This window comes from Mus caroli, chromosome 17, assembly GCF_900094665.2.
Source record: "Mus caroli chromosome 17, CAROLI_EIJ_v1.1, whole genome shotgun sequence".
Lineage (NCBI taxonomy): Eukaryota > Metazoa > Chordata > Mammalia > Rodentia > Muridae > Mus > Mus caroli.
Genome location: NC_034586.1, coordinates 13,329,037 through 13,343,490, shown reverse-complemented (window position 1 = coordinate 13,343,490; position 14,454 = coordinate 13,329,037). Strand labels below are relative to the sequence as shown.

Sequence of the window (14,454 nt, the reverse complement as noted above, 5' to 3'; positions counted from 1 at the left end):
AGGGGAAGGGGAAGGGAAGGGAAGGGAAGGGAAGGAAAGGAAAGGAAAGGAAAGGAAAGGAAAGGAAAGGAAAGGAAAGGAAAGGAAAGGAAAGGAAAAGAGAGAGACCCCAATAGTAGTGAAAATGGTCACTTTGAAATTCTGCCAACTGGACAGCACGAACACCTTGCTCTGGGAAGGGACCTAGTTTCAATTGCCAGCACCCATATGGAAGTTCACAATCTCCTAGAACTCCATCTATAACTCTGTGATGCCCTCTTCTGATCTCTTTAGGCACCATGAACATATATAGCACACATACATACATGCAGGCAAAATATTCAGGCAGATAAAATTATCTTAAAATTTAAAACTCCTGCCCAGACCCCAGGGAGAAAAATACTGATGCCTTTCTTCCTTTGTGCCTGTCAGGTATACCTCGCGCTCCAGATGCTACTCAGAGACGCCCTCCTCCTTCCTTCGTTGGTTGAGCCAGCAGACCCGCTGGTCCAAATCTTACTTCCGAGAGTGGCTATACAATGCTCTGTGGTGGCACCGCCACCACGCATGGATGACCTATGAAGCGGTGGTCTCGGGCCTCTTCCCTTTCTTCGTGGCTGCCACGGTGCTGAGGCTCTTCTATGCAGGGCGCCCGTGGGCTCTGCTCTGGGTGCTGCTCTGTGTGCAGGGCGTGGCACTGGCAAAGGCAGCCTTTGCAGCCTGGCTGCGTGGCTGCCTGCGCATGGTGCTACTGTCACTCTATGCACCTCTCTACATGTGCGGCCTGCTGCCTGCCAAATTCCTGGCGTTGGTTACCATGAATCAAAGTGGTTGGGGTACCTCGGGCCGGAAGAAACTGGCTGCTAACTATGTCCCCGTGTTGCCCCTGGCACTCTGGGCTCTACTGCTGCTTGGAGGCCTGGCCCGCAGTGTGGCCCAGGAGGCCAGAGCTGACTGGAGTGGCCCATCCCGAGCAGCTGAAGCCTACCACCTTGCTGCTGGGGCTGGTGCCTATGTGGCCTACTGGGTGGTAATGTTGACTATCTACTGGGTAGGTGTGAGGAGGCTGTGCAGACGTCGGAGCGGTGGTTACCGTGTCCAAGTATGATGTGGGCATGAAGATGCAGCTGAGGGCTCTTAAAGGAGGAGTCCTTGTGAGGCACCCCCTAGAGTCATGGCTTTCTGGGGACTCAGTTTACCTTCTCTTTGAAATGAGGGAGTTATTTAAGATTCTTCAATATGGACTGTATTGGAACTCAGACTTCTAGGTCTCTGGGGAGGGGTAATTTATTGATCAGGGAGTGGGATTGTAGGATCAGGGGCAGAACATCTCCACTTTCTCCCTGTTGCTATTTAATGTTTGTACTGTAAGATTATATAATAAATTTTTTATTTATTTTCTTCCAAGAGCCTCTTCCCACTTTGTCACTGAGAATTTGGGACACAAGGCCCCATCTAGTGTGATGGATCTTTGAGCCTCAACGGGGCATGCTCCTTCCTAGGAAACTAGGTTCTATCTTGAGAAAACAGCTATTAAAGCAGGGGATCCAACAGTTAAGAGCACTGACTTGTCCTCCAGAGGACCTGAGTACAATTTCCAGTGCCCACATGGTGGCTCGCGACCTGTGTGACTTCAATTCCTGGGGATCCAACATCTTTCTCTGGCTTCCATGGGTATAACGCACAGACGTGTACATGTAGACAAAGCACTCTACATCTTAAATATAAATTAAAGGAAACTCATTTATTAGCCAGAGGTTGTGATGCACACCTAGAATCTGTATCACCTGGAAGTTGAAGGCAGGAGGATGAACAAACAGGCATGCAAACCCATTTGCACAAAAAAGTACTCATACTATCACTCAATAAAAATTTCTCACCTTGACATAGGAGAAATAAGATTACAGAAAATCAGGACTATGTGCAATTTTACATGGGCTCTGCAGATTTGAACTTAGGTTCTCATTATTCACTGTAAGTCCTTTGCTCACCAATCTAATTCTGGTAAGAACCAGCAGGCTTTACAACGGAGGCTGCTCTGTTTCACCTCACTGCTAGCAAATGTGATGAGCCTTTTGATGTCTCTCCCCGAACTTATTACCTAACATTTTAATTACAAGTTGTCCCAGTGGCTGCAGTTTGTTTTTTCTTTGTGGTTTTGATTTCCATTTCCCTATGACTAATGTTGACTTTCACTGTTGAAAACCCAAGCCAATCACATGATCAGCACTCCCACTGCACCTATCTCCCATTCCACAAAATTGGTCATCAAATTAAGTTTATTAATGATATCCGCATTGCTAAAACCATGGCCTTGCCACTGAGGGATGTTTTCAACACTTGAGTGTTAAAAAGAAACAGAGGAGTCTCAGCAACTTGCTCCTTCTGTTTTTGTTTTGTTTGTTCTAGGCTAGGGATGCTTCTAAGGTGCTTATCTAGCATGGATGAAACTGAGTTTCAATCCAGCACTGCAAAAACTACATATATTAGTGCAGACCTGTGATAACTGCACTTGGGAGGTGGAGGCAGGAGGATCAAAAGTTTAAGGTTATGTGAGTTTTAAGTGATCCTGGGCTAAAGAAGACTCCATCTTAAAAACTAATCATCAATCATGTTACATGGAACATGGAGGTAGGGGATGCAGGGTGAGTGTATAAGGAGTGGGGACTAGTCAGAGAAAGTGAATTGTGGGCTGGGGCCTGTGCAATACGTGGAGAATGAGTTCACGTTCAAAGGGAAGGCATTTCAAGAGTCAGGCAGAGCATGGGTGAAGGTTCAGACACATAACAGCACTCTCAAAGTTCAGGGGACTGAAGCTAAAGCCCCCTGAAAAGTAACAAGGAAGATATGAGAAGAGATAAAAGTACACAGTAAAACAGTGCAGATTTTGGAGGGTTGTCATGGTCATTTACAGGGATAATGTAATGGTAGAAATGAGTAGGGAGGTGTCAGGGGACTAAGAGGACATGAGGATAGAGTGGAAAAACTCATTACTGTAAATAGGAAACATGTGCCAAGATCCTGGGGTGACTGAGAATCTTAATGAATGCCACAAGGAGAAAACAGAATTGCAAGGTAGGATAGACAGCTTTCTTCCTTCTTTCGTAGGGACAAGGCAGGGAAGAAAAATGAGGGCCAGAATATATGGGGCCTTGGGAGTTTTCTCAAGAAATTAGACTTGGTTTCAATGACAACAGGAAGCTATTGATGGATTTAGAGCAGAGAAGTAACCCAATGTGACATACTTAAAAATACTGGATTGGAAACTAGTATTTAATATCTGAGTCCATCCCTAGAATCTGCAGATAAAAAGCTTACACTTAAATTCTAGAGCTGTTGAGGTGGTGACAAAGGTTGGCCAGCAAGCCTAGCCAGGCAAGTCTCAGCCATTGAGAAACCCTATAACAAAAAAACAAAACAGTGAATTGACTGACAAATAGCACTGGTATTGACCTCCAGCTTCTACATGAACATTCATGTACACATATTTATTCAATCCCACACACACGCAAGAAACCAGACTAGGCAGGTAGTTCCAGCTGTATAGTACTTATCTAGAACTCACAATAAGGGGTTAGAGGTGTAGCCCACTGCTAGAGCTATTGCCTAGTGAGAGAGGTTGGAAGTATAACTCAGTGATAGAGCTACTTCCTAGAATACTTCAGCAATGGATAGGGTGTGGCATGGTGGTACAGCTCTTGCCTAGAATTCACCCAGTGAAGGGCTGGGAGTGTTGCTCAGTGGTTTCTGCTAGTAGAAAACTGTAAGTGCTTTTTCTGATATAAAGAAAAGGTTAGGGAAAGTTTGTTTTTTTGTTGGTGGTGGTCTTTTGTTATTTTGGTTTTTTATGGGTGGCAGTTACCATATAGTAGTACTCTGAGGGTATTTTCTAAGGATGGAAATATAAAGAAATCTGCTAGAGAACAGAAAAGGGTTTCAGCTGATGCCCAAAGTCCTCCAGAATGAGCCTCCCAAATTAAAATAGTGTGTATCCCGTCACCATATTCACCTGAGTATTTGGAAGGTATTTTGTCAGGTCCTCACCTATCGGTGGTAAGCAGTGACTTTTAAAAGCAAGCAAACACCCACGAACGAACTAAAATATATACTTTATTTCCAGGACAGATGTAGGATCAGGATTTGCTAGTTGCCACTTAAGTACCATCGAAAAAACAGCCTGAGAAAACAAATAAGTCTGAACTATAGGGAGGCCCAGTGATAGAGACACTTGGGTTTCAAAGTGCACAGGAGCTTTGACCTGAGTTTCCAAGGAGGCTTGGAATCAGGACTCATGCGTTATAAGAAAGTACAGACCTGGTCTCCTAGATCCGGGGAAGAAGTGCTAGGCCCTGGACTCCTGGGTCTGAGAAAAGAGGGTTAGGCTCCCTAGGTCTTAAAGGGTGGGGACTAGACGCCTAGATATCTTGAATTGGAACCTAGAAACCTGGTTCTGGGGAAGGTAGGCTAGGGCCTGGACTTTGCAGTCTTGAGGGAAGAGAGCTAGGCTTGGACTTGGTCTAAGAGAAGACTTGGGTTGGACTGCTAGGAATGAGGGAGGAGGCTGGGGTCTGAACTCCAGAGTCTAGGGGAAGAGGCTTGCGGTGTGGACCAAAAGAGCTGAGGGGGCGGGGGGGGGGGCGGGGGGACAGTGCTAGCTGGCACTCACCACACTAGCAGAGTAACACTGGCAGACCCAAGTGCAGCGGTGGCCGCGAGCAGGAATAGGTTGCCAAGCGTCAGAGCCTGGGGGTTGGTAAGTAGTTCGCCTAGGCTGGGCCTCCAGGGCTGGATCATTTCCGGCTCCGCCGGCGTCCAATTCATCACTTCCCGGAACGTGACCTGGAGCTCAGTGTCCTCAGGCGGAGGAGGGCCCGTCACTGCTAGAGCTCACAAGTTAAGAGAGCGGAGCTCCGCCCTCCGCCCTCCCTCATATCCTCACCCCGCCCGTACCGTTCAGATAAAAGTAGAGCCGCGCCAGGGGGCGCTGGTCGTGCAGGATCACGCAGGAAAAGGTCCCACCATGTTTGGGTTGCACTGGCCGTATTCGTGCTAGGTACCCGTGAGCCCCCGGCATATCACGGAAGTAGGTAACGTCCCTAGTTCGGACCTGTAGGACGGCAGAGCTCAGGCTGAAGTGCTTAAATGCACCGGGAACGGAAAGCCCTGCCCAGCTCTAATGCACGCCCCCTCCCAAAGCACTGACTCAGCTCGCAAGCCTCTGGCTCTACTGGCTGCACTAAGCAACCCTTCCGGGCATTCCCTAAACCCTGACTCACAATGCACATTGAGCATGGGTCTTCCATATATTTAGTCTCCATCTCTCCCTAGTTCCCCGACCCTTCTTCTTGCACTAAACCGAATCCCTACACTGAACTGAACCTCATCCTTCCCAAGCCCTCCAGCTGCCTGTTTCCGGACTCACACCTCCCACAAATTTCCAGGAATAAGTGATCTCCGACTCTGGCAACTGGAAAGCCACGATACAAGAAAACAAAGCCTGGTCCCCTCGGTTCACCAACATGTCCTGAACTGGAAAGAGGCCGGATAGCTCTTGTAAGTCCGCACAAGCCCCTCCTCGTGGCATCCCAGCCTTGCCCACCCTCTCACCTGGACAATCTAGAGGCAGATCGCAGAGTTTGGAAAAGCAGCCCGAGCAGTGGAAAAGCCTAGCCACCTCCTGGACACCTAGTGAAATGAGACCAGGAGTGGAGGGCCCCCCCTGAAGTCTCCCATCAATTCTCTGAACCTTGTTAAATCTATGAGAACTCCTAGGGTTTTATTGAGGAGGTGGAAGACAGACTCAGTCTTTTCTGCACCATCTAAATCTCTGTCCAGTAAGGCCCTGGCTAACCTTCTGGCTTGTGTGGCCAATTGAGCCAGTTTGCTACAACATAAATGTGGTGTTTTGTTGTTCTAGCCACTGCGAACAATACATATGGATTTATGCATGGTAGCCAAGCTCTCTACCACTTAAACATACTCCTACTCCCCCGACATGGGAATTTTAGGTAAGTAGTCTATACCACTAAGCCATACATACCTGAACCCCTCTTGTAGAGTATAGGCAGGGGACCTATCACTGAGACACACCTCCAACCCCTCACTGAGTATTCCAGGCAAGCACTCCACTGCTGGGCTGTATTTTCAGCATTCTTTTTAGTTTTTGTTTTTAGTCAGGGTCCCCCTAAATTACCAGGCATGGACTAGAACTCCTGTAGCCCAAGCTGACCTTGAACATGTAATCCTCCTGAGTTGGCCCCAAGTAGTTAGGATGACAAGCCTGAACCACCAGGCCTGTTTCTTATAGGTTTTTGAACAGTACCTAGTGTATGTGCTTTTCTATTGGATTCCTTTGGATTTGAGGCCCACTCATTGTCTCGATCTTAAATTCCAGGTTTCCACCCATCATGTTTCCCCTGCTGTTTTGAGTTTGGAACTAATTCCTTACCACAAGGAGGGATGCAGGCCGGGGCTGTGGAGAGAAAGAAAGCATTAAGACCCAGGTGGTTGACAGAGGGACCTACCTAAAGCACCTCCATAAGATGATATAGGCAGGGAACCCTATACTCTAGAGAACAGCACTTGGGAACATAATGCATTGTTCCTAAGGTGCAAGGCTAAGTCCATGGAGCTTCACTCAAAAGGATAGAGCAAGGCCAAGTGCATCACCAGGCTTAAGGCTTGCAGTTAGTTATAAAAGGGGAATGTGGTGGGGATAAAGAAGCCTTGAAGAAGAACCAGCCTTGTATTCATTACCCTTGAGGGTGGGAGTAGATCCCAGGCAACCAATCCTTTAAGGAGTCAGCACCTAATTAGAAGGCCCTGCCAAAGAAGCACCACCTAGAGAGGATGCTTTTGAGTGCAGAGCCAGAAACAGAGCTCAGAAGAGGCTGGGGTAGATGTGGGCCAGGACTGCCATAGGAACTATACTAGAATAGGAAATCCACTGTTCCCAGCATTTAGGCTGGATTCAGAACACCCACCTGTGTGGTATGGGGTATGTCTGCAGGGGATGGAGTTGGAGGCTGGTTTACCTTTTTTAAGGTGTTCAATGGTCCTCTTCAATTTTCTAGCAGCATCTTTGAAGGCAAGCCAAAAGGGCTCTGAAGGATGAAGCAGGGTGGTTGTACTAAGAGCCCCTTTCCCTGGGTCTTGCTGCCTCCCTCATAAGCACAGGCTGTTTCCTCTTCCCACAGATACAAAGGGAAGGGTTGCAAACTTCTCCCAAGTGTTCTTTCTGCCTCCTGAAAGAACTATCCATTTATGTCTTAGTGGAAATGGGAGGATAATGATCAAATCCTCTGCAGGGCCTACTGAGCCCTACTATGCTGGTTCAGTTTCCTATTTCTCTATTGCAGAACTCTTGCCCACTTTCTATCTCTAGGTTACCTGGAACTCTTTAATTTATAAACATCTTTTGCCCAGCTCCCCACCATTCTCTATCACTGCAAGGGTTTTGATCACACCACTTCTGTACTAAGTCCCCCACCCCTATCTCTCATTGTGCACAGTGTACATAGGCTCCACCAGTTTGCAGCTATACAGATGTATATGTCATTTAGATGCTTACATATGCTAATGGATTAAGTCCGTCTTTTTGGCATTTTGTTTCAAGACAGTGGCTCACTATGTTCCAGGCTGGCCTGGACTTCTCTGTAGACCAGGCAGGCTATGAACTCAAAGATCTGCCTACCACCTCTGCCTCCCCAGTGCTGGGATTAAAGGCACACACAACCAAACCTGGCATTTGATATATTTTTAATCAATGTCTTTTTGTTCTTTGAGAACGTCATACATGCCTGCAATATATTTTATATTTATCTCCGATTCTATCTTCAAAACCTACCTACCTCCTACTCCTCCCAACCCTCTTCATGTTTGTTTGTTTGTTTACTATAATAACCACTCAGTTCAATCTGTGCTGAACATCCCCTAGAGCATGATCAGCCTACAGATCTACCATGGACTGCATGCACCCTTGAAAATCATTGGCTCTAATTCCTGCAAGAGCCATCCACTATAAGTATGGCCTCAGTTAGAGGTGAAGGCTTGTGAGCCCCTCCCCCACAGTGCTGGAATGTTGACAGACTTGATCTTGTGCAGGCAACCACAGCGGCTTTGTGTACAGCAGAACATTAGTCCTGTCATGTCCAGGACACACCACTTTGTCTAGTCCTCGTAGAACTCTGGCGATTAAAAATATTTCCACCCTCTCTTCTCAATGTTCCCTGAACTCTTGAATACTGCATCCTCAGAACACACAAAAGAAAACAGGGAAATATATGTTGAGTGAATTTTAGAGTCCAGGAGGAACTAGGTCAACAGAAGTGGCCTTAGACCCAAATGCATCACCTGTCTGATAAAAATCAGACAATTTTTTTTTTGTTTTTGTTTTTTTTTTTTTTCCAGTTTTTCGAGACAGAGTTTCTCTGCATAGCCCTGGCTGTCCTGGAACACTGTATAAAAGTCTGGCTTTGAACTTGGAAATTGGCTGGCCTCTGTGGGACAAGTCCTGGGATTAAAAGTATGTACCGTCACTGTGCACACCCAGCTTATTTCTTTTTCTGCATATGAGCTGGTTGCCAATATATGACTTTGGGACAGCATATAAAAGCTTGATATCTCTTTTTTTAAAATGGGAAGGAGGCTGAAGAGATAGCTCTGAAGTTAAACCAATGAACTGCTCTTGCACAGGATCCTACTTTGTTTCCCAGTACTCGTGTGTCAGGAGATTCACAACCATCTGTAACTCCAACTTCAGGGCATCTGAAGTTCGTCTTCTGGCCTTCAAAGGCTTTGGAACACACATCCACCAACCCCCCACCCCCACCCCAACACACACACACACATTTGAAAATGTACAAAACTGTAAAACATGGGCTACAGTGCCATAAAGCAGTAGTTAGCAGGTCAGTGACCACCATTCCCTTTAAAAAGAGCATTTCCAAGTGCCCCTCCTTCCTTACACAAACCACCATTCATTCCTACCCCTTCACATTTTAATATTCAGAAGCCTTAATTCTAACTACCATAATACCACCAGTTCATGAGCTGGAGCTCTCCAGAGACCAGCCTTCTGGTAGAAATGGATATGACAGTGTATACCCCCCAACCCTATTCATACGTGACATCCTAATCCCCATTACATTATGGAAGAGAAAGCCACTGTACTTGGAGACAGCATTATTAGAGAGGTTAAAATGAGGTCCTTTGGGGGGACCCTAGACAAGTATGAAAGTTCATCTTTTTTGTCAATTTCATAGGACTTAGAATCCTTATGGAAACCAGCCTCTGGACCTGTGGAGGAGTGGGTAGGCGCCCCCTGTATATGGGTGGTACTATATCATGGACTGGAGTTCCAGAGTGAATCAAATGGAGAAAGTCGAGCACCATCATTCATCCCTCCCTGCTTCCTGTGTATGCAGACACCTCACACTCCTGCCATGTCTTCTTGACCTGATGGACTATACCCTCAAACAGTGATCAAGAATAAACCTTTGTTCCATTAAGCTGATTACCAGGTATTCTGTCACAGCATGGAAGGTAAAACCAAACTACATGTGTCTATGAAACTGTTAAGAGGAAGTAAGAAGTATTAACTAAAGCATGGTCCATTATGGGTTATCTACAAGGAGAAGTACCAGAGTCAAGAAGCTGGATCAAAATGAAGAATCTGGGGCCAATTCTTAACCACAAGAGCATGATCTAGAGACAGTAGTACTCCTCTTCACTATGGTCTCAGATCTGCATCAGACCACCTCCTCTCTAACCAGAACCTTCACCTGCCCCCAAATATGTCTCACATTAGAAAGAGCTCTCCTACTCCCAAAAGCTACCCTTGGTCTATTTTTCCAAGTTTTCAATATGGAGACATGACCAGTCAACAACAGTATCCATATCCCAGCATTCTACATTCCTTCCATCTCTCAGGTTCCTCTGATTTTTCTTTGGACACACAGAAAATTCTGGATAGTCCTGGACACTCCTGAATAAATGGTCCCTTTCTTTGTTTGGGAGGCCTCTGATAAAAAACTTAGTAGGAACAAAATGAACCATTGTAGTTGAGAAAAAAAAAAAAAAAAAAGCCTTGAACTCCCAGATTCTGGGAATGGCCAATTTATCCTTCAAATGAATAAACAAACAAAAAGGAATTCTCACACAGCCATACTACTACTATCTAATATACTTAAGAGACTGTGTGCCCAGCATTGGGAGCATCTGGTGTGATTAGTGTTAATCACATCTTTTTGAAATTCATATCCTCAGATCCTTGTCTGTTCCATACAACTACATGTGTACTGTTTTCTCTAATGTTCCAGGAGGAGTATGGCCCTGACTATGTCTATGTCTTCCCCTGAATGGCTATCTCCACTCTTCCTAACCTATCTTCATTAGCCATGAGTAGTGTGTGTGTGTGTGTGTGTGTGTGTGTGTGTGTGTGTGTCTATTTTGTTTGAAGGGATCATATCTTCTATAACACCTATCTCAAAAAAGAACCATTCCTTCCCAATGAGCTCCGACTTCTCTGGGAGATAAAGAGAATGTCTCACCCTAGGACATGAGAATGTTCCACCTTCAGAGATGACAAAAATGACTCAATCTTGAGAGCCTAAGAAATTTTCTATCTTACAGGTGAGTAGTTGGAACCCAGGTTGAGAGGCAGGAACACATCCAGGCTTCAGAGTCCTGACAGTGAGAATCCCAGATAGGTCACATGTACTTGGCCCCACAAAAGCTTCAGATTCCCTGTGACTTATTTACTTCCCTCAGTTCCTTGCCATCTTTGACTCCCCTCATCTCTGGAGTTTTCTCAACAAATAACCTAACTCAAACAGGTTCCCAGTATCACTTCCTCAAGATGACTTTCCCCACCACTTATGCCTTCACGTAGTCCATAAAACACTCACCCCGTCTAGCAGCCTTCTCGTGAAGAGAAACTGTCATCTGTGTAAATTCATCATGCAGGTAGCTCCTCTCATCATAGTCTGAAGGTAGATGAGAAGCAGGCTGAGACACCATGGCACAAACCTGGTTCCATGGTGTTCTCTATGTCCGACTCATGGCTGAATATCTCCAAGCCCTATGATCATCCCAGATTCTATAGCCCCAGTCTATTGTTCTATGTGCCCCATCTAGAGCGCTCTCTCTCTCTCTCTCTCTGCATGTGTGTGTGTGTGTGCATGTGTGTGTGTGTGAGTGTGAGTGTGTGTGTTTCCCTAACCCTAACCCAAACCTTCAATCTTGGTATCTCTCCATCCATCTACTCTCTCTCTCTCTCTAGGCCTGTTACCTGGTACCCTGGATCTGCTTCCTCATCTACATCTTTACTCCAACCCCATGGGTCTCTGTCCCACCTATCTCTAGATGACTGTCTCTCTATACTTCCTGAAACTACTCTCTGTATCTGTACATACGTCCCTCACTTTGGGTCTCTGTTCCTGTCTTATCTCTATGTACCTTACTCTCTGTGTGTCTCTCATCACCTCTCTGGATTGATTTCTAGCTCTCTGTTCCTCTCTCCAGGTCTCTAATCTCCCCACTCATCTGTGTTCCCAATCCATATCCTCTTTCTGAGCAATGCTTCTACTTTTCCATCTCTTTCCCTTACTGTCTTTAAACTCTCTCTGAGGCACTGTTTTCTCTGTCTCCACCCCACTCTGGACCTGTTTCCTTCCATTGTTTCCACCTGTCTCTCTTCTCTGTGTCTATGTCATGATCCTGTACTTGGCTTTTCTTCTTGGAGTAGCTCAAGAAATCTCCTTCCCCTCCCCAGGGCCCTGGTTCAGGAAGGAGGGGCTCCTCACTGATTTTCGTGTCTTTGAGATCCTCAAAAGCCCCTTCAAGCTCATCTCTACACAGGCTTATCTTGGTTTCCTCTCTGCCCACAAACAGCTGGCAGACACGGAGGCGTTCCTCATAGGTAGTGAAGCAGAAGAGACAGGCCCACGTGGATGCCCTGAAGATCAGCAGGAACAACAGGACAGTGCTCCCTACTAAAGAAATAAGACCCATAACAGAGGGTCTCTGGGTCGGAGGAGAAGATAGTAACCTTTGTGAGGTCATTGTGGGGGAGGGGGAGCCTGTGATCAGAGATTGAGTTTCAAATGATGGTCAAGCATCAGGCTCCATCTACAGGAAGGTTGCCAGGGGTCACCTGAAATCCCTAAATTTGTGGCTGAGCCAGGCGCCAGGCTCCCAAGAACCTCACCTGTGACCCTGGACGTCCTCACAGGTTAAAGGGTCTCAGGGACCCAGAGGCCGGCAATGTAGCTAAGGTGGACCAGAAAAACCCTTTTCCCCAGAGGTGGGAACGGGGAAGAGAGACAGAAACAGAGGTACCCTAAGCCCCAGAAGATAGAAAGGAACCAGGAGATACCTCAAAAAGCTCAGAAACCCAGTGTCACAGAGATACATTCACAGCACTAGAGAAACAGAAGCTTCTAGAACCCTAGAGACATTGGCATAAGAGACAGAGACAGAAAACTCGAAAATCTCAAGATGGCATAGAGACTGCAAAGAAAAGGGATAGGATAGAATGTGAACAGAGAAGACACCCCAGCTCCTATCAGGAACTCTTGGCCAGTGGTGTGGACCTGGGGTCCCCGCCGGCCCCTTCCAGTGCAGGGCGCAGCCTGGGGAAAGCTAGGAGGCCGTATAGTGATCTCCTCGGGTGTCTTCCTCAACTATACAACCTCCTACCTCAGCCCGGGGGGCGCGGCAGGTGGGCAGATTGACAGATGGATTGATGGGAGACCAGAAGTAGGGAGGGTGGGGAGGGCCGGGGAGGTCCCAGCCGCGATGGTGAGCCCCCGACACGGACCCACAGACACGAGCTTGTGTGCGGCGAAGGCCCCGCAAGGTCGGTTCTACGGGTGGGTGCCAGGACCCAGGAGTCCGGGCCCCCGGCCCCCTCCTCCCCAAGGAACCCAGGAATTCAGTCCCAGCCCCACAATCTAAACCCCAGCCCCCTCTTTCAAGGCCAGAGATCCAGACCTCAGCCCTCCTCCCTCAGTCCCAAGGCTTCCTCCCTTAGATTAAGGGGTACTGGTCACAGCCCTCCCTCCCACAGATCCAGGGATGCAGACCCTGGCGCCATTGCTCTCAATACTCCTCAGTTCAGATCCAGGGGTCCAGTCCCTAACCCTCACCATTCTCCTCCACCCCATAGCCCTCCCCAGCAGACTCAGGGTCCAACCAGGCACTTCCCTTAGAGAAGACAATCTGGTTAGAGACCTGACTTCTGGACTGCAGAAAGGATGTATCCCCGTTTGTCTTGGCAATCTGAGCCCCTTCTGTAACCCCTAAAGGTTTCATATCCCAGGCCTGAGTTAAAGGCCTTCTGGGTATCAGAAATCCTCATGGCTCTCTTGGAATAATCCTATCTTTTCCAAAACCATTCTCAACCTTTGGGGTGATAGCTATGGTCAAGGAATACTGACACCAACTACTACCCTGTCTCCTCAACACCTCCCAACTCAGAAATGAGGTCACTACCTGCACACAGGAGCCCCCAGAGGGGAAGCCACTAGGCCAAAGTCAGTTGCAGGTGGGAGGAGCCCTACGACCTGCACCCACCCTGAGGCTCTGAGCACAGAACTGGTCTTCTGGGGCTCCCAGGTTCCATGTCCGTCTTCTTGTTTCTTTCTCTCCGCCCATTTTTTCTTACCTTGCCCTTTTCTTATTCTCCCTTTCTTTCTCAGTTTGTATCATCCCTGACGAGGTTTTCCTCTTCTCCCATATCTGAATGTCTGCTCCTCCCGCTGTCTCTGTTCTAGCTGACCCTCTTTACATTCACCTCTCTTCCTCACCTCCTATCTTCTATATCTACTTCTCAAGTCTCTTCCTCTTTTTCACAATCTCTTTCGTTTCCTTCCCTGGCTTTGTCTCTCCTTTTCTCTGGATTCATATCTCCCTCTCTTTTTTTCCTCCCTGCTTTTTATTTAGTCTAGCTTCTACCCTCCTCCCATCTTCCAGTCCCCTCCCGGGGTCTCTCCCTTTCTCTCGCTCTCTTTTCTCCTTCCCTCTCCTCCATCCCCTCCCCCCATTCTTCTCTCTTTCTCCTTCCCTCTCTCTTTTCTCTCTCTCCCTCCCCCTTGCTACTCGGATCCAGGTCTGGAAATGGGGGTGGAGTGCGGATGGAGTGGGGGTGGGTTGAGAAGGGGCCCTGGGCCGGGGTAGCGACCTGCTGAGGAGGGGGAGGAGAGGCGGGAAGAGGGCGGAGAAGCAAAAGAGGAGGCGGGGGAATTGAGACCGGTCTTCGGCCTGAGCTCAAGTCCTCCTTTCCCTCCTTCCCAACCTCCCAGACCCTCAGGCGGGGGCGAGAGTCAGGCCAAGGTGGGGAGGAAGGGGAAGGGAGGAGCCCCCCCACCACCACCACCAACCTGGCCCAGAGCCCAGGCCTGGGTTCCCAGCATGCCCCGGGGCTGCCTGGGGCCTAAGGGGGGGGGGGGTGAGGGAAGCGGGGAAGGGAGAATC

General features: G+C 47.8%; 2 protein-coding genes across 5 annotated transcripts in view; one reads left to right on the top strand and one right to left on the bottom strand.

Moving 5' to 3' along the window:
• Has1 (hyaluronan synthase 1) overlaps positions 1 to 1,386 on the top strand; it is an 8,130-nt gene extending 6,744 nt beyond the window's left edge. The window contains exon 4 of the mRNA XM_029470866.1: positions 412 to 1,386. Within this exon, the coding sequence (XP_029326726.1) occupies positions 412 to 1,087 (676 nt within the window). The 3' untranslated portion in view covers positions 1,088 to 1,386. The remainder of the gene's footprint in view (positions 1 to 411) is intronic.
• A 1,841-nt stretch (positions 1,387 to 3,227) lies between these two features.
• On the bottom strand, positions 3,228 to 12,777 carry Spaca6 (sperm acrosome associated 6). 4 transcript variants are annotated; one of them, XM_021149624.2, is made up of 9 exons: positions 11,784 to 12,777; positions 10,887 to 10,964; positions 7,014 to 7,082; positions 6,428 to 6,451; positions 5,587 to 5,664; positions 5,402 to 5,508; positions 4,930 to 5,086; positions 4,646 to 4,859; positions 3,228 to 4,156 (listed from the first exon to the last, which is right to left on the bottom strand). In XM_021149624.2, the coding sequence occupies exons 1-9, from the start codon at positions 12,040 to 12,042 to the stop codon at positions 4,123 to 4,125; spliced, it is 1,020 nt and encodes a 339-aa protein (XP_021005283.2). In that variant the 5' UTR covers positions 12,043 to 12,777; the 3' UTR covers positions 3,228 to 4,122. The 4 variants fall into 4 exon arrangements, with proteins under 4 accessions (XP_021005283.2, XP_021005281.1, XP_029327504.1 ...); XM_021149622.2 differs by having other exon boundaries at positions 4,646 to 4,856; XM_029471644.1 differs by having other exon boundaries at positions 5,402 to 5,664.
• Between the last annotated feature and the right edge of the window lie 1,677 nt (positions 12,778 to 14,454).